Consider the following 19,917-nt stretch of genomic DNA (forward strand, 5'->3'; position numbering starts at 1 on the left):
TAGCAGCATAAGCAGATAACCAGTGTTTACGGGTGTCATGACTGTGTTCACCTGTATGTGCTGTGGCAAATACGTAAGAAGAATGAGTATCTATTGTTATATGTGCATATTTTAGACAGCCAAATTCAGGAACGTGAGTGACATTTGTCTGACACAGTTGAAGAGGTGCTGTGCCACATGGATTTGTCCGAGTCTGAGGCAAAGAGGTATCAGTCAAATTATGTAGCTGATATTCAGTCATAAACACGGTGTATTGCATAGCAGAGAGGATCATTCTTAACACAGTTTTCCAATCGTGAGGGGTCATAGCGTAACTGTCACTGTTTGCAACCAAAAGATTGTATGTCAAGGCTGACTGAACTCCGAATGTTCTCACTGACTCCCTTAGCTCCTTCGCTGCCTCATAAGGCAGGGATTCCAAATGGGGGACCTGATTAGGAAAGGTCTGCAACGTGTCAGCATCACCCCTTAATATTGTTTCTTTTCTGCATTGCTCTAAGACATCACAGTACGCTGTAGGGAAATTTGTCATTCCTGCTTCCTTCAAAGTATCATCAGGAGGAAATGCGTCCGATTCTCTTTCTGGATCTTCTGGACCGGGGTCACAACGATCCCCTGCTTTCGATCCGTCCGTGTCTTCAACCACGTTACACGCCGGCTGCACAGACGCAGCAGCGCACGACGGGGGGGGGAGGAGGGCAGAAGCGGCGCGACGAGCGTCGTAGGCGGAGCGAAGGGCGAGGGCGCCGTAGAGGGCGGCAACGCGGCGAACGTCGGGGGAGGAGCGAACGGCGGGAGCGCGAGGGGGGGCGGTTGCGGCTTTTCGTCTCCCCGAATCAGGGGGTCGGAGCCGCCGGTCGGATCCGGGCACGGGCCGCTTCCCGCAGCGAGAGGCAGCGGCGGGGTTGGGACGGAGGGCGGCAGGGAATGGTCGGAATAAATTCTTTCCCGTCGTGATTGCTTAATCCCTTCCATTATCCGGCTCCAAACGGGCAACAGCTTAGCAGCCGTTCTGTCTTTAGCGAGAGAAGCCTCGTAGAGTTTTGAGCCGATTTTGTCCCAAAGTTCTCCATCGAGAGAGAACTCAGTTTTTGGAAATTCAGGGACGTTTTTGCTTAGCTAATGCTGAAGTAGACACAGTCTCATCCTGATACAGTAACACTGAACGCAATACTTCGAGATGTACTCGTTGCTCCCTCGTTAGTGAGCTCCCCATAGTTCCCGACTGCTCACCTTCTGTCCTGCAGAACGGTGCGGGTGCGCGCGAAACAGTCTCTCCGAAGTTCAGTCGGGCGACGCTGCCGGACCGGGCTCGCTCAGCCGCGGGTTGATTTGCTCCACGTTGTGGGCGCCATTTGCAGCGACTCGGCACGGACTCAGATGTGAACGATCCAAATCGTTTATTACAAGTTCTCACATCCCTTATAGACCTTCACAAGTTGTTATTTTCTAACTTTCCCATCCGCCCTTACAACTTTCCCAAACATCTTACATGTCAACAAAGCATTCTACAAAACACTTTTCAACTGTCCATGCAGGCACATAACCAATCAGAGCTGTGAGACTCTTCTTCTCTTTGCAGAGGTGTCCTTGGTTCCCATGCTGTTTATCTTGCTCCACAGCTGCTGCTCTGAACAGCTTTTCTTGTATTCCCACAGACAACAGCTCTGTATTCCTCCCAGGCTATCCAACACTGCTTCCACTTTCTGAACATTTCCCTCTTTTCCCTCAAGTTTAAGCTGCAGGTCCTTGCACATCCATGATAGCTGCCTGCCTTCCCTGCTTGACTTCTTCTGCAGGGGGATGGAGAGCCACTGTGCTTTCAGAAGGGTGTCCTTAAAGAGCTGCCAGCTCTGTTCTATACCCCTGCCCTTAAAGTCGGTTTCCCAGGGGAAGCTGCTAAGAGATGTTTAACTTGGATTCATCAGGTAAAAAGCAGGTGATTGACAGGACACAAAATCCTGAAGACAGTGAAAGTGCCAAATAGTATTTTTCATTACACAAAAAGGCATATAGATGCAGCAAAGCCATCAAACATTAAGACACCAGCTCTATCTCTGAAATTCCCTCAGTCAGGCATCACTACAGTGACGGCAGTACCAGTGTGCTGGGTCAGTGTATGCGTATCTGCTGCTTGTACATGTTTCTTGGACCTCCAACTCTGCAGCCACTTAACACTACCTTAGTAAAATTAGATCTCAGAGTAATAGAATGCCCTAAGTTGTAATGATATGATTGACAACTTGAAGTTAAAAACCATCTTGATCTCAATAATCAGTCTATATATGAACATATATATATTTATGTATCACATTTTGCACAGTAAAAATGGTAATTAACTAAGTAAGGTATGCACAGATGGAATTTGTTCCAATCAGTCTACAACTTAAGAGCTGTCGAAGACTAAGCAGAAGGCACACCAGCTCGTGCTTAAGAACACCGCAGCTCAAAGAGCGTGCTCTGTGCAAGCAGTTACATTTGTGGATTTTCAGATTTATTTTTTTTTAAATTGTTAAACCATATATGAAATATCACTAACAATTTCATTTCACCTAGATAATGTCAGAGTGTCTCATCAGAAAAACACACAAAGGTCTTTTTAGTCATGAATACCTGAAATAGGAAAGTTTGGTTTGCAAAAACTGCAGCCCTATCCCTCCTGGTATTTCACTGCCATCTAATGGCAGAACATCAGTTCCAAAAGAGAAATCAGCCCGTGAACACAATGTAGCTTCTTTTGTACGCTGCTGTTGTCATATTTGTGTAAGATTCCCGCACACGTTTGTGCGGAACTTCCTATGCTCACAGGAACCTGTAGTCATTTGCTTGATGCATTAGAATATTTTCCCAGTTGAATTCAATGGTACAGATAAAAAATAGGAAATATTATCTGCTGAAGTGAAACTGCAGCTGATGCTGCACCCCACTGAAATGTGCTCCTTTGTTGATGCAGACTTCTATGAATTCACCCCCCTTCAATGCACTCCACGCCCAATAAACTCACTTCCACACTTCACTAGAATGATTTGTTACTGCTGGTTTTTCTAGAAGTATATTCCAAGAGTCTTGGTGTTCAAGCTGATTGCAAAGGTGTAGAATTTGATTTACAGAGTACGTCTTAGAACTTGCCTGACAATCCTGAAATTCTGAGCAGAAACAGACAGATGTAGCTTTTACAGAATGAAGTTTTGGGTTGAATATTTAAATTATATATATCAGTATATTACATATACTACTAAGTTGATAAAAGTTAACCAGCTCATGCACCACTTCCTCATGTTTCCATAAAAGGCCTAGAAAAACAATGTGGATACTCTGTCTCTTTAGGTGAGATTATGCAGCAGTTTCTTTACTTCAAACAAAATTATTGGAGAGCATCCATGTTTACAATGGGCTGAAAAGCACATGCAGTTGCTGAAAGCTCTCTATAATTGTGGCAGTCACCTAATACTGTGTGACAGGAACACACAAGATAACACTTTGCTAACCTTCAAAGTAAAAGTAAGGCCTAAATGAAGTGCTTCTAAAACTCACTAGCAGTAATGATTTTATTATCATTGATTAGCACTTCTTGGCTGAAGAGGAAATCTCCAGTTCCAATGTACATTAAAAATAAAGAGGTAATAGAGCATTACCTTAACACAGTGTTTCATCAAGTGAGTTGACACTATCTGCAAGTAGTGCAATTCTCAGCAATAAGCCAGATTCAATAGTCCAAAAATTAAATGTACAATTAAACTGTACGCTGAGTTACACTGCATTTCTTGCTATTACTGTCTTGAAAAAATAGTGATCTACCTGTTTTTTCCAACTTTTCTCAAGGCAATGAAGACAACATAACTAAAATGGATACACCACCTCAGACGCCTTCCGTTTCATTTCCTTGCATAACACATCACACTCCAGTGAAACTTGGCCTTCTTGTATCTTGCTGCACTGTACTTCCTGTTAAGCATAAATTGAATTGTTTGTAATTCATTTCCCTATATAAAAATTTAATTATAACGTTCATTTTGTTGGGAAAATTGTAAAACAATTTTATTCGGTATATTTACAGAATGAAGCTAATAAATAAATATTATTTGAAACTGTAACTGTATTCAAGCATCCTTTTCTATTTTCCTTCTTTCTGATAAGCTAAACTGAATCAAGAATAAATCAAGTGGTTCAGTTTAATTTTTCATGTCTTTTTTTTCACTTATTTATTTAAGACAAAGCAATATAACCTTGTGAACTGTTACAAAAGATACCATGCAAAGTAACTAATAAGTAACTCTTCTGAAACTTCGTATCAATTCTCTAAACTGGCTGAAACTACAGGGCAAGGTCTGGTCATGGGAAGATCTCCCCTACTTCCTTCTCCTTCCTCCCTCTTACATTGAAGGCCAAAACAAACAAACAAACAAACAACAACAGAAAAAAAAACCAAAAAAAAACACCAACAAAACCAAAACAGAATACCAGCACAGAGAGAAAGTTATAATCTATACTACTAGCCTATGAAGAATTTTGTCAGGAAAGCACAGTAACATAGCCAGAAGCTATTCTGGTTTTCATGCTTTCTGACAATATGCAGAACAATTTTCATAGCATACAGCAAAATCCAAAAACTAACTTCTTCAGAGCAATTCCAGCAGGCTAAGATAAACCACCTGCCTAGATGGTTAAGAATATGGTCCACTACAAGTTGTGGGTTACAAATTCAAGTGGTTTATACGACCTTGCATGTTTACATGCATAGCCTCATGATGCAACAGTTAACTTCAACACCAGAAAAGGAAGAAAAAATCCTCCTGTTTTGCACTCAAATTATGAGCTCCTACATTTGATATTAATTGTGATGGTTCAGATGAGGCATATTTACAGAGCAGCTTGGAATACGTGTCCTGTCAACTCCCAACTTCACCAGTAGTATACACAGACAGAAGACTGGTAGAGGAGAATTCAACTGCAAATATTAGGTACTCAATTCTGTTTCTCCTTATCTTCAAGATCGCAGGCTGCAGGCACAAAAGACTAAATATACAGGTACACTATCCTATCCAAGCTAAGAAAGAAGTACACTATCTGCTGTAAGTGTGCAGCTCCAAGCAAATATGCATAAGGACCTTCTGGAATCAAAGATACCCTAATTACAGTCTCAGGCAAGGGCAGATGCATAAAGCAAACGTTAAAAGACATCATCTTTCACACTACAGAAACGAGTCATATTTCTGCAGTCAGATTAGCTGCAACTAATACACAGTCCAATTATCAGTGGCTTATTGGTTCTACCATCATTTACCCTCTACACTGTAGCTCTCTGTACAAAAGAGAGCATGGATTGGGGGCTTGACCTGGAAACAGTGAGATGATATTTAAGGTGGGGATAGTGTTTTCTTCTCTTTCTGAAGGGAAACACCATTTCACTAGGAATCAGAAGTATCACTTCGTGGCTATTTAAATAAGTGGGCTGTCATCATATAAGAATTAATTTTTATTAATTATATAATTAACTCATAACAACCTTTCCACCTTATTAAAATCAAATTTACAAGATTGAGGGGGGGAAAAAAAGTAACCGTCATCATATTTAAGGACCATAAAACTTTCAGAATAGCAGATCTGGAATGTTCCATTTCAGGCCACTGTAAAAGTGAAAAGTGAGCATCCTAAACATTAATTTCATTGCTTCTTGCTACCACATTTCAGTTGGACATCCACATAATCACTGAAGACATCCCGGCACTCTGGGACAATAAAATCTGAACTGGTCTGAAATAGCTATACAGCGTCAGAATTCAGCAGAAGATGATGACACATTTCAGTTTTCCAAAAACAGTACGAAAATTAGGGACAGCAACAACTAGATGTAACAGAGCTATCATGGAAATACCCATCTTCCTTATTCAATTAAGTCTGGCATAATAAACAAGACCTCAAAGATCATCAAGTCCAACTGTAAACCTATATCTTAAGGAACAAGAAGCAGAAGTATACACGCAACCAATGATATTATTGATTTTACTGAACACAGTAGAGTAAGAAAAACTGAAATTAGTAAGAGCACTTAGTCACAACAAAATAATTTATCCTCAGCAGAAGTCAACATTTCAACTTACAAATAAACAAAGTAGTTATTTATAAGCAGAGACTGCTCAATTTGAAGCACGTACTCTGGGCATTACCATCCTTTCTCTTGAACGTGCGCCCTGCAAGATCTGAGATTTCTGAAGACATTTCTTGGAGAAGCTAAGAACTCTGGGGAAACTGCATCTGTGTGGAAAGCTCCGAAGTTAACCGGGTCTTGAAAATAATTTAAGCATGCTTTGTTCAAGCCAGATAGTGAATTTTTCATTAAGTTAACACTTGTCAAGAGGTCACAGCAGCCTCTGGTTTTCCCCTCATCATACTTGATAGCTATAAGCTTTGTCCTTTATCTCTGCTGAAAGCTAAGGATGCTGATGCCTCTGTTTGCTTTAAGGGCCTCAGACAACCATCAATTAGGAATTCAAAACATCTGTGACTGTTCCAATCTATGTAATCATAAACTTCTCGGTTCCTAATGAGGAAAATGTGCTTTGACTTCTTAAATCACTCCAGATCATCTGATTATTTTCCTAATGGAACTACAAAAATTGAAGTGTGCTTGAAGATAAAGGTATTGCAAATCTGGGAGCTAACATTTTCTACAATGAATTTTATGTTCCTTAGTGAATATTTTGATTGTTCCACCCAGACTTTCAGCTGCTGTTGCTGCTCTGCTCAAGTAACTGATTCTATTCCAGTCTTGACCAGAGACAATCCATGTACACAAGCCTAGGAACATACAAAGAAAATGTGTCACTCTCAGAACTGCAACTCCAAAACTTACCTTTTTCAGTCGCTTACAAGGACACTTGAGTTTAACCTTCTGGCTGCAGTTCAGAGGACAATCACCTGAATGGCAAATCTCTTCACACCGGTGACCACAAGGCAACTACAAGCAAAACAAGAAATACCCCACCAATGAATAACTGAAATTGCATGCAGTCTATGAACTAGTTTTATTTCAGACACAGCAGCTAAACAGAAAACTCATTCAGCTCATCAGGTTTGTCTTCCTACCTGCAAAACTGCAAAGAAAAAGGTCAACTTATTTCACTAGTTACTGAGTTTTTTGGTTCACATAGAATTATTTATCTTTTACTGGGAACGCTTGATCAAAAAACAATTTTTTCTTTCAAATGTTACAGGAACAGTCATCTCCACAATGATTCATATATCGACTGCCCTAACTACCTGTATGATGGAGGAATAAAAGTAGATGAAGTAAGAAGAAACTGAAAACTGAAATGAAGTGTGATGTGACCCAGCCTGACCCACAAATTGCTAACAAGAGGGTAGAATTAGAAGCAAAAATACCACAAAACTAGGTTTTATGTGCAAGAACCTTGCAAACTATGCAGGAGTCAAATACAGGCCACCAATATTCTTACACCTGAATTAATTTCACTAAATCCTAAATTTCTGCATTTGGTAAATTATCCTGTTTTTGACATCTGACAAATAGCATTTCCTTTTTTTAAACTATCAGTGAAAATTTTAACACTTATAATGAAACTATTATTATTCCTTACTGTATATTATTATTCATTACTGGGATAATTTAAATATGCTGCTGCCTTTTAGGGATGTAACAGTGTTCCCAGAACGACATTAGAGATTAAAAAAATAATTCACAAGAATAAAAACAAGTTTTCTTCCACAGCGTGTTGGGAGCTCAACTGACCTTGCTCAGGTCCCAAACAAAATCTTCATAACGATGATTTTTCATTTCCAATTACATAAATCAATACTGTCCAATACTGTTTATAAACAAAGGCAATAACTCATGTAAGATACCCAACTGATTCATTTATAAAGGTAGGTTTAAACAATATCACTCCCTGTACAGAAAGAGTTGGGGAAAAACACACTGGACAAATGACCACAGAGTCTCTTCCAGGATCCCACCTTAAGAGGCAAGAGCTTTTCCATTCATTTACATTTATTTTATCCAGCCATTAGATCTTACCCACAGACTGAAAAATTTCTCTACTGTCCTTTCATAACAGGCTCTTTATTCCCATAATATTCCCTTCATTGAATTCCAAGCAGCTTCAATCAATGTTTCTTGAATATAGTAGCCAGAACTGCAAGTAATATTCCAGCTGGAAGAACATTGTACAATGCCTTTATTGCAGCTTATTCTCCACAGAATATCTTTCCCTATACATCTTCCACTCTCATGTTCACTTCTCTCCAGTTATTCATGCTGCAACAGTAAGGATTTCTACTGTCTCCCAGGAGGGTTGTTATTGGCCTTGACATGCCCAGTCTCACTGGTTTTTCTGTATCTGTACCATGTCCCAAACGCATGTGTTCTGCTGCACATGCGTTTCCTCAGTTGTCACCTACTGACAACACACCACAAATTCTCATAAGAAAATCCCAACGAGTTTTTGGTGCCAAGGTCATTACTGCAAACAGTGCAAGACTAGCCCTCAATTTGAGCCCTTGGAAAATCCCCTTATTGCCAACATTTCTCGTTCCAATCACTCCTGCAGGAATTTTTGTTGTTGCTTATGGCTTTTGAGGTGGTTGCCCTAAATAAAAAAAAGAACCACAAGCAGTTGTTTCCTTCAGCAAACACCAACTCTCGCAATGATCATCTCTTTTACATGAATTAGCTGTTTACTGTCTGGCACAGCCTCAAGAGCACAAGTGAAGTATGACATATGGGACTACATCTCTTCTCTTTGTCTGGAGGAAAAAAGGAATTGGTCGTTCTATCAAAGAAGGAATTCAGTTTTGTCTTGCACAACTGATCACCTGCAAATCTACTTGAACTCTGCCTCATTGTTAAAAGATGGGTTAGATGCTCATGATTAAGCCTTGCACATGCTGAAGTCAGGCATGCTTCCATTAATAATGTCAAAGCCTGAACAGTTACATACCACCAGAGCACAGCACAGGAATATACTTAATGCAATACCAAAAATCGTATTTGCTTATTGAGTTCATACACAGCTCACATTCAGTGGGATGCAGGACAAGAATGAAGCTGACAGTTTCAGCTGCTACTCAACCCCTCCAGTGTAAACACAACATAAACTCATGGGAAGCAGTTCTATGAGTGGCAAAACAACAGCCCCAAGAGCTAAGAGAACAGAAGCAATCCAACCAGTTCTGCCAGATAAGTGCTGTAGTGGGAAGGGAGGTGGTTTTGTCCATTTATTTTTTGCAAATGTTGAGGTGCTAAAATATAATGTGTTTATCCCCTTAGATCTTTTTCACTGTAAATATTCTGTTGTTAATAGCTAGTAAACTAAAGGCTGAAAAGAACAGGCTTTATATTTGTCATTGCAAGCCCATTAAAAGAAAGCAGTATAACCCACAACTCTGAAAACAATCAAACAGAAATCTTCATGAGCATTTTCCAGAAACACAGGAAGGGAAGAGAATGTGTTTTTATGTAACTGATTACACTACAAAGTTTTGCATGTAGATGAAACAAGATAAATCCATATCTACAGGAATGAGAAGAGTTAACCAAAAGCCTTATCCAACTAAAACAGACCCTGCTGTCCTGAGTCTTCTGTTCACATCCCACTGAATTCAATTCTAAAAAGGCCCTGCTCTACAAACGATGCAATTCTGAATTGCAGACTTGAATTCAGTAGTACTACTGGATGGATTTTAAACCTCAGACTGAGTCTTGGGAATACATCCAGAAAAATCTCAACAGTTAACATTAATCAAAATCAAAGAAGAGATATGGAAAAAATCTTTGAAGGGAACCTGAAGTACAGGAACACACAGTTCATGTTAAGAGATTAGAAGTACTCCTGAAAATAAAGAGGAGGAAGCGTTGCAGCAAATAAAACCAAAGGAACAGAGAAGGAAATGGAAGGACAAAAGTTAAGAGGTAAACAGTGAAATAAATCCCCTGCCGGGAAGAGAACTTTCAGACATCCAGGTGAGAAGATTGTGACAGATGGATTCATTTACTCAAGTAAGACAAATAAAGAGGATGTGCAAAACGAAGACATCACAAAGACAAGGGCAGAAAGCAGAAGATGCAAGTAGACACACAGCAAAGAGTCCAGAATTTCTATTGGGGTTTCATGGATTTGTTAACATAACCTTGTCTGAAAAACAGAGACTCTTGGGAAGCAGGCAGGAATACTCTCAAGTTTTGCAAGTTACTCAAAACCAGGAAAGTCTATCTAGTAAAAGACTGGACACTTCTGAAACCAGAAAATAATGCAACACAGGTTTTGAATCTATGTCTATTCAGTTGAGGCAGAATTCAGGCAAGGTGAGACAACAGATCTCAGACTAGAGGACTCCACAGGCAAAGCAGCACAACGGAACAGAAAGCAAACAGTGCAGAAGGACAAGCTGAATCAAATTACTTCTGAGTGCCAACTACATACTACTGGAGACAAAGTACAAGGCCAAAACAGAGTAAAAAACCAATAAACAATTTCAGGATTAAGTATTCTCAACCCTTTGAAATTATGCACAAGCCTTTTCTTTACAGCTGGGATGCAGAATTTCTGAGAAATTCTGAAGTGTTTAACAGTGGAAACACTTTCCAAAATATTCCTGACTATTCACGTTTTTCCTCTTTGTAAATTTCCTAATTCTACAGTAGGGAAACAGAGTGAAGAAAGGGCTGTCACCCTTGCCACAACTAATGACAACTAAAGAACAAAGGCACAATAGTAAGTAATACATAGATTTCTGAAAACACACAAGCAGCACAGAATAACAGCACCGGGAGGGACTAGGAACAAGTCATTTTGCCCGTCCCTCATGTCTTACAGAAATAAAATCCATAACTAGACTAACCCCAATATATGTCTAAGCTGTAACTGATGAAAATTCTGTAGCTTTTCCAACCTATTCTTCCCAAGCTCTGCAAGCTTTACTACTCAAAGGCAGTAACTAACACGAATCTTCCTAACTGATACAACCACTAGTTCATAGCCTGTTTGCCATATAACAAGTTTACTATTCTTCTTTACAGCAACCCTTCATATAGTCACATACAACAAAGCAATTAACTCCTTTGTCTTAAGCTTCAAGCTACTCAATATGTTTCACTAGCACAGTCAGTCATTAAGAATTCATTTTACTTAGGTCCCGTGCAGTTGGTTTTTTTTTTCTCTTTTCTTGTTTCCTAAAACTGTTGTGCAGACAGTGATCACTGACCCTGTGCAAGAAAAATCACAAATACACTCCTCTGTATTTGTCCCAGCCAAAGAGTATCCTGTTGAGAAAGTCTGTTCAAGATCAGTTTTCAACCACATCAAAGGACATACTCTTCCTCATTCAACCTCAGCAGCTTCAAGCTTCAGCTTTCAAGCCATGAATGAAGTATTCACTGATACTGTCCTGGAGTCCTTAACCCTCATAGAATAAAAAAATCATTACGGTTGGAAATACCTCTAAGAACAAGTCCAACCATCAACCTATCAGCACCACATTTGCAGCGTTTGAGGCACGGACTCAGATGTGAACGATCCAAATCATTTATTACAAGTTCTCACATCCCTTATAGACCTTCACAAGTTGTTATTTTCTAACTTTCCCGTCCGCCCTTACAACTTTCCCAACCACCTTTACATGTCAACAGAGCATTCTACAGAACCCTTTTCAACTGTCCATGCAGGCACGTATCCAATCAGAGCTCTGAGACCCTTCTTCTCCTTGCAGAGGTGTCCTTGGTTCTCATGCTGTTTATCTTGCTCCACAGCTGCTGCTCTGAACAGCTTTTCTTGTATTCCCACAAGTACCAGTGCAGCCACCGCCCTCAGGCACCCTGGCCATCCCTTACTCACTTCCTTGGCAATTTGCAGCTCAGGGGTTTGGCAGATGACTTTTTTCCTGGCAGTCCTTAAGGTTCAAAGTCCAGCTGTAATCTCATTTCCCAAATATGTCACTTCCTGTTGAGTTATTTGTGCTTTCTGTAAACCAAGAAACTCAGCAAACTCTCAGTCTATTGTACACAGTCCTTTTGTTGCTGTGGCAGCCACGTGCTGCAGTAAAGTTCCACCCTAGAATGGAGGATCCCAGATCTCAGGCTCATGAGTTGACCATCATTCAGCTGTTCTCACAACCCTGGGTAACACTGTCCAGGTTAACTGAGACTCTTCTCCCCATATCAGGGCTTTCCTATTCAAAGGCAAATAACCTTGGGCTTCCTTTGGCCAAACCAGGCAGAAGAGACATCCCTCAAATCCAGAAGGTAAACTCCATCTTTTCGTTCCTTAACTTGGTTAATAAAGTGCACGGATTTGCCACCACTGAGTGTATCCATTCAACTATTCTAGTACTTGCCCTCAAGTCTTGTACCAAACTACAGCACTTGCTATCAAAATTGGAATCCAAACTCCAAAAAGTTACCTATTATTTCTTTTATCCTCCTACAGTCCCATACCCTCAAAGGGCACCGCTTTAACCTGACTAGGCAAGCTCTTGCTTTTAACTTCTATTTAGGGCTTCATTTTTGGCCCTGATGCCCACACCACTAAGTGTATCATATTTGAGATTGCTGTAACTCCTGGGGGTACAACATTGTTTTGCCCAGTTTGTGTTAAAGCCAGAGTTACAGTTTTTAATCAGTCAATATTGTTGCACTCTTAGCTCCAGTTTTATTCAATTTCTTGCCAGAGTAACCTGGCAGGTACAAGAATTTCTGTATTCCTGCTTGTTTTCTTAGCTTATGTTTAATTAATCCAAAAAAGGAAACCTTTTCCCGTTGGGCAGTAGCATCTACACTGTTACAAAACCATCTATGGGTAGTAAGAAGCACCCATATCCACCAGAAAACGAACCTCAATATCCTGCTTTCCTAGATGCAATTTCCCACTGCAGTTTGCACACTGCTTTTCTTCCAGTGAGTTCACTCCCAAGTACACTGCCCGGTGCAACTCAAGGGTAGGTATGACCAGCCATACGGACCACAAACCCACACAGAACCGCAAGGTATCGCTGCACAGAAGACTTATTAGGACCCTTAGACAAGGATCTGGGGAAAGTCGTATTCTTACAGCAGCTTCTGGGTAAAGCTCCTAGCCACAGCTCGGTTCCATTGCAAGAGTTCTGTTCAACACACAATGTCCTCTGGTGCTGTACCGGAGATTGCCTCTTGCTGGGACATACTCGTGGGGGAGAGGAGTGAAAGGAACGCCAGGACAGCAAGGGAGGGATGCCTGATGACAAGGGTGTGCGAATGTCCCCACCGAAGGAAGCAAAGAGAGCCGGCAGAAAGCGATGCTTCATTAGCGTAACAAAACACAGCCCCCATTCCTCCCTCCCTCCTCCCCCGCACCCCTTCCCATCGCCATCCCCCGGGGGCAGATGTGCCATGAAAACGAGCTCTGGGCGTGATCGTTGTGGGAATTCCTGCCTTCCTGAGCCTGTGCGGAAGAGGCGAGAGCCTGGCTGGAAGCCATCCGGGCAGCACCGCGGTGGCAGGAGGTGCACCAAGGCCGTCCTGCGGCCAGCTCCGGGCTGAGGGCACTCGGCGTCCTCTGCTCTACGCGACTCCGAGGAGCCCGGCTACCTGCACCAGAGCTGGGAGCAGCCTGCTCCGCACCCAAGGTAGGTGCCCTTCGTGGCTCGTGCAGAGGAGCGCACGCTTCCTGCCCCCTGCCAGCAGCACCGGGAGAGGAGCGGGGAGCGGCCCCGGACGGGGCGGAACCCGCACTGCCGTACCCCAGGCGGGACCCTGGTCCCGGCTCCAGCTCCCGCTCAGCGCAGCAGGTTTGCTGGCCCAGACGGGCTGCAACCAGGGCGGCAGTTCATGCAGCCCGGGCTGGGCTCCGAGGGGCACGGGAACGGGCTGGGAGCTGGGACAGTGAGGAAGGGAGCAGAGGAGGTCAGCGTGCTCTGCTGCCCAGTTGGATCTCTGTAACACAGCGCAGCTGGGGCTGCAGTTCTTCCTCTGGGCCACGGGAGACACGAGACGGCCTCGCTCTGCAGCTGTGCACGCGTGGATTGATGGAAGCTTTAAACCCCCCGATGCCTCCTTTGGAGTGTCTTAATGTGAAGCCTCCAAGTGGAAATTTGCACTCGCCCTGCTCCTCCTCCCCGGCAGCCCCCAGCTTCTCTTTGGGGACCCTGCGGGCAACACGTGCCTCTGGCGACCCTTGAAATGGCGTTACCTTTTGTTTGCTGAGCGCTTGCCTGATGGCTCAGCTGGGGTTGTGCAAACCCCTGGCATGGCTTTTGTTCAGGCTGTCCCGGCAGCTGCAGATGCCTTGAGCGCACAGCTGCGGGCCCTGAGCACGTTCAGCATCTGCAGCAGCTCCGGCACTGGGCTCTGGAACAGACGATGAGAAGCTGGCAGCCTGTGGGCTGACTGGAGCACGCGTTGAGAACACGGCCGAGCAGCAGCAGGTCAGTAAAGCACAGCCCAGGTGCCTTCTGCAAAGGGCACGCGGTGCTGAGAGCGTCCCCTGGCAGTGAGCGCAGTCTGCGTGCTCGGCTGAAGAGGGAGGGAGGAATGAATTTATTGATATCATGCAGGTGTCCTGGAGTGCTCTAACAACTGCTTAACAAGGCTGTTGTAACCACGTGGTTGTTTATTGCCTTAATTGTTCTGTTTAGCACTGCTGCTATTCGATAAGATGCCTTCACGGTTCAGTTAAAATTCCCAGCACAGCATCGGCTGGTGGTGGCTGTGACCGTCACAGGCTGGTTTGGCTGCAGTGCTGTCAGATACTCTCTCTTCTCAGGAGATGGAAAAATAATCTCCATGTGGTTGGATGTTTTGTTGATTTATTGTTGTGTTTAAGTAAGCCATCCTATTTATTTGAGAAGTGTGAACCATCCAGTTGACTTCTCGCCGTTTTGCACTTCCTTACCCGAGGAGTGTGAGCCATCACCACTTTTAGGTAACATCAGCAGTAGGTGGTTTTGAGAACTACATCAGTCACCTTTACAGAGTACTTTTCCCAACCCTTTTCTGAGGGCTTGCTTGATTTCAGCAAGTCCAGGGCTACTTCCACTCCTGAGAGGATGTACGGACATCTGCCAGAGGATTTAATCCATTTGCCACCAGGTGTTCCCTCACGGATCTGTGGAGGTGGTGCTCCAGCAGGCTTGCTGTGTTTGAGTGTTGGGGGCTGCATTCACGGTGTTCTTCCATGAACCAGGTGCTTTTCTGCACCTCCTGCTGGATGGTTGGATGGCCATACCATTTTCTAACAGTATTTCTGCATCTCTTTCCTGGGTAGCCGTCCCCTTTAGGCGTGCTTGCAGTCAATCAAAAGATCCCCCAGTTGGCACAGGCTGTCCTTGTTGTATGTCCTCAACTTCCTTCACCACTCAGGCCTCCAATAGAACTCCCCTTTCCCATTCCTCGTGTATCACTCTTCAGTTTCCTTAACTGCAGCTAGGGCAGGCAATAAGCCGTCATTCTGCTGCCTCTGTTTGCCTTAACTGTGTAGAGGCAGTGCCTTTAATTAGTGCTATGGGTGCAGTTTTGCATCTGTTTGGAGCCAAACCCTACAGGTGGAGGATGTGTGGCCTATGGATTGTAGGCGACTCGGGGAGGTCTTCGTTTATTGTGTGAATAAGCATTACCTGCACAACTTGCACCACGTAGTGCAGCAGAAATATTGTGGAATATCAGTCGCTTTTGATTCTGGGAGGACTGGTGCAGTTCTCCTTTGCTTCATATGTCACTTCCAAACCCGACACGATGCTGATAACACCTTTCCCATTTTGCATCCTATTACTGCCCCCAGTGACCTCTGCTTTCCGCTCAACTACAGCAGTCGCCACAAGAACATTCACAGAGGAATTTGGGACGCGCTTCATGTCTCTTGTCATCGGTTTGTTTCCCTTCTTGCCATCCTGCAGACTTTGCCCATTGGTCACAAGTGGATCCAAACACAGCATACACTCCTAAGGGAGAAGCAGGACTATATTTGTTGATATAATAGGGATATGCTGTAGTGATTTAACAGTGACACAACAGGATCGGAGGTGGCTGGATACACTTGGTTATTTACTGCATGGAGGGTAGGGTTACGCACACACCTACAGGAGGCCCTCCCATTGAGTCACGAGGCTCAGAGTAGTTCCCCTTTTTTTCTCATGTCTTCAGACCACAGAGGTAAGGAGCTAGGATGTGGCTGGATCCTCTCCTAGTCCCAAGCTTGGTCAAGGCTTTGTGTGGAAGGAATCATACGTGCACAGTCCCTCTAAGACAGAACCTTAGAGAGTACATGAAAGCTCCAAAGTAACCACGGGTGTCTTACAGAAGATCTGTATTGAGAAGGAGTCTTGATGTCAAGCTGCAAGGGATCTCTGTGCAGGTGTGAGCTGCAGAAACAGCCCTGCTCGAGGGCAGGTCCTGTGGTGCAGCCCGCTGCTGTGCAGCAGAGCTGGAGGGGCACTTGGGCTGCTCCCTCTTTTGGGGTAAGATGACTGCCTCCTTGCCGTGCTTTGTCTTAAGTCCCCTCTCAGTCTCAGCTGTTGAACTAAGTGTCAGCTACCAGTTGTTTCAGCCTCCCAGTCTGAGACAGCTTTGTGATGGTTCATCTCTTTGAGCCAGACTGTTTCCTGTGCTGCAGCTCATTGTCTTCCTCTGCAAGGCTGGGCAGTGCCCTGCAGAAGGGCTGAGCTGGGACTGGGACTGCTGCATTCTCTCACAGCTCCCCTGCCATTTCTCTTCTCTCTGCAGGCTCCAGTTCAACTTCTGCCTTCCAGCCGTGATCATCCCAGCCTGCAGGAGAGCAGCAAATGGCCGCAGCACATCCAGTTGAGGTAGGGGTTGGGGAAGCAGGCAGGAGAGGCCAAGGGGCCGGGGATGTGAATGCAGGGGAAGAGGGAGATGCCCTCACGCAGCATGTGTGTGCTGGGGACAGAGAAGCGGCTGGGATGGGAGGTTCTGTCCTGTGTGAGCTGTTTGCCTGGGCCTTGGCTGTTCCCAGCCAGGATCCTGTTTGCTTGCAGGAGCCCGTGAGCTTTGAGGAGGTGGCCGTGTATTTCAGCAGGGAGGAGTGGGCGCTGCTGGACCCTGTGCAACGAGAGCTCTACCAGGATGTGATGTTGGAGACATACCAGTGTGTGGCCTCGCTGGGTGAGAGCTTGTCTGCCTTTCCTCCTCGTTAGGGCACCTTTGGCTGTGCAGAATGAGCCTCTGCAAGCCGGGCCTTGAATAAACACCATGCAGCTACATATTGACTCACACCACAGTGCCAGCAAGAAAGGAGATACTGAAAAGCATGAGTTTCAGAAGGGATTAGTATGCACGGCACTCTGATCAAAGCCACAGATTCAGTGCTGGCAAGCAGGCATCAGCCAGGAGGGAGAAAACCAGCCCTTGTGTTGTGCGTTGCTTGGTGCCACCAGCTCCAACTCACAGATGAATCCCTGGTTACTGCTATGGAATTGAGGATTTTCCATGCAATTGCCATCAACATTTTGATGCCTTGACCACTGGTAGACTGTAAGAAAACAAATAAGCTGTTGTAAAGTTAATTTGAAAGAAAAAATATCCCTTCACAATGTTCAGAGATGTCAAAACATTCTTTGCTCCAAGGGAAGCTGTAGGCACAGTGTCATTTAGACCTAAATGGTGGTTTCTCCTTGGGGAGGGGCACAGAGTGGAACTGTTGAACAGGCACTGTGCCAGCATGAGGGAAATGCTCTCTTGTTCCCTGTTTCTCTCCCTGAAGCTCCACTTCCAGCCCCCAAGCCCATGGTGATCTCCCTGCTTGAACGAGGGGAAGACCCCTGGATCGCAGATGTGCGTAGCCCTGAGGCCATGCCAGGAGACCTCAGCCCAGGTGAGGTGGTGGAGGGAAGGGGAATGTTGGGGCTGTAAGAGCCTTCTCTGCCTGTGTTTTATTTTGGGCACCGTGTGCTATTGCTGCATTTCCTCTGTCATCCAGCAGCTGATGGGATCAAAAATACAAAGGAGGTTCCACAGAGAAATTGTGTAGCGGAAATGCAGCAGAATCACATCTCTGTGGAAGAAATCAGAAGGGATGTCCAGGAAGTCCTGCAGCAAGGTCAGGGTGAGCACATCAAGAAGCCCCTGGGAAAGCGTCTGGGAATGACACTGAGGAACCCAGTGGACTCCAACATAGGTCCAAAGCAGCCTGAGGAAACCAGGAGCAAGGATGTGTGCCAGATGAAAAAGCAGAATCCATGCACTGAGTGTGAGAAAAGCTTTAAACTGGATTCCAGCATCACTAGCCACCAGTGCACGCACTCAGCAAAGAGGCATTATGAGATCTGTGATTCTGCAGAGAGCATGGAATGGAGACTCCACCCCACTGGCCAGCAGTGCATGTACACAGGAGAGAGAGCCTCTGAGTGCTCTGACTGTGGAAAGACTTTTACGGACAGTGGGAGCCTCACTTCCCACCAGTGTATCCACAGAAGAGAGAGACTGTACAAGTGCCTTGAGTGTGGGAAGAGCTTGAAAGGTAGTTCTAAACTCAAAATACACCAACGTGTCCACACAGGAGAGCGACCTTTTAAGTGCCTTGAGTGTGGGAAGAGCTTTAAGGATAGTTCTAAACTCAAAATACACCAACGTGTCCACACAGGAGAGAGACCCTGCAAGTGCTCTGAGTGTGGGAAGAACTTCAAAAACAGCTCTGAACTGAAGGTGCACCAGCGTGTCCACACAGGAGAGAGACCATATAAGTGCTCTGAGTGTGAGAAGAGCTTCATAAGCAGTTCTAATTTGAAGCTCCACCAGCGCATCCATACAGGAGAGAGACCCTATAAGTGCTCTGAGTGTGGGAAGAGCTTCATAAGCAGTTCTAATTTGAAGCGTCACCAGAGCATCCACACAGGAGAGAGACCCTGCAAGTGCTCTGATTGTGGGAAGAGCTTCATAAGCAGTTCTGATTTGAAGCTCCACCAGCGCATCCATACAGGAGAGAAACCCTTTCAGTGTCCTGAGTGTGGGAAGAGCTTCAAAAGCATCTCTGAACTGAAGGTGCACCAGCGTGTCCACACAGGAGAGAGACCATATAAGTGCTCTGATTGTGGGAAGTGCTTCATAAGCAGTTCTGATTTGAAGCACCACCAGCGCATCCATACAGGAGAGAGACCCTATAAGTGTCCTGAGTGTGGGATGAGCTTTAAAAGGTGTTCTGAGCTGACACTGCATCAGAGCATCCATCAGGAAAAAGAGACCCTGTGAGTGTCCTGAGTGTGGTAAGAGCTTCAAAGGGAGTTCTGAATTGAAGCTGCACCAGCATATGCACACAGGAGAGAGACCATAGCTTCTGTCGGACATTTTAGAACATTTTGGCCAGGCCTGCATGCAGGGAGATGCCTGGGAACTTGTCTTTTCTCTCCCTCAGAGAATCCCATCTGCTGTGTTACCAGAAAGTCTGCACCAGTGAGCTGAAATGGCAGGAAGCCTTGAGTGTGAGAAGGGCTTTGTGCTGAGCAGAGAGCTCCTCACACTCCCAGAAGAACTTCATGCAAAGCTCAGTCCTCATTAAACATTGCAGTCCACAGGACAGGTAGCTACTGGGACTGCATCTCCTGCAGGAAGAGTTTCTCTCAGGGCTGGTGCCTCATTTCTCATGGGAAAACCCCCAGCAGGAGAGACCCTCAAAATGCTGGAGAGCCCAGGGATGAGGGAGACCAATGCTTCTCTCCATGCAGGAAGAGTTTGCAAAGGAGACGGCATCACCGACACCCTCTGCAGAAGGGACTTAACCCAGGAGCTTCAGATGGCCTTTCCTTGCTGCCCAAAGCACTTCTCTCACCATGCCCGCTTTCCACTTCTACTCTTCCCACCAGCTGCTTTTTGATGCTGTTTCCTAGTGGAGAAGTGGTTGTGTAGGGATCTGCTGTGTGTCTGTGTGCATGTGTTGCTCTCAGTCATTTCTGAGCGCACTGATGCATCCCAGAGAAGGGTCA

General features: G+C 44.7%; 2 protein-coding genes and 1 long non-coding RNA gene across 4 annotated transcripts in view; 1 reads left to right on the forward strand and 2 right to left on the reverse strand.

Annotated features, from left to right (window-relative positions):
- LOC146756687 (methyl-CpG-binding domain protein 2-like) overlaps positions 1-19,917 on the reverse strand; it is a 93,671-nt gene that overhangs the window by 4,682 nt on the left and 69,072 nt on the right. The window lies entirely within an intron of this gene.
- LOC146756688 (uncharacterized) lies at positions 3,859-7,107 on the reverse strand. Its single transcript, XR_014937317.1, has 2 exons — positions 6,854-7,107; positions 3,859-3,945 (listed from the first exon to the last, which is right to left on the reverse strand). It is a non-coding gene; the product is annotated as an uncharacterized LOC146756688 (long non-coding RNA).
- Positions 16,856-19,506, forward strand: LOC146756689 (uncharacterized). The gene is made up of 3 exons (XM_085524216.1): positions 16,856-16,921; positions 16,978-17,118; positions 17,927-19,506. The coding sequence occupies exons 1-3, from the start codon at positions 16,856-16,858 to the stop codon at positions 19,184-19,186; spliced, it is 1,467 nt and encodes a 488-aa protein (XP_085380342.1). The 3' UTR covers positions 19,187-19,506.

The sequence above is a fragment of the Coturnix japonica genome, chromosome 26 (genome assembly GCF_054131305.1).
Source record: "Coturnix japonica strain WE chromosome 26, WE-NBRP24, whole genome shotgun sequence".
Classification (NCBI taxonomy): domain Eukaryota; kingdom Metazoa; phylum Chordata; class Aves; order Galliformes; family Phasianidae; genus Coturnix; species Coturnix japonica.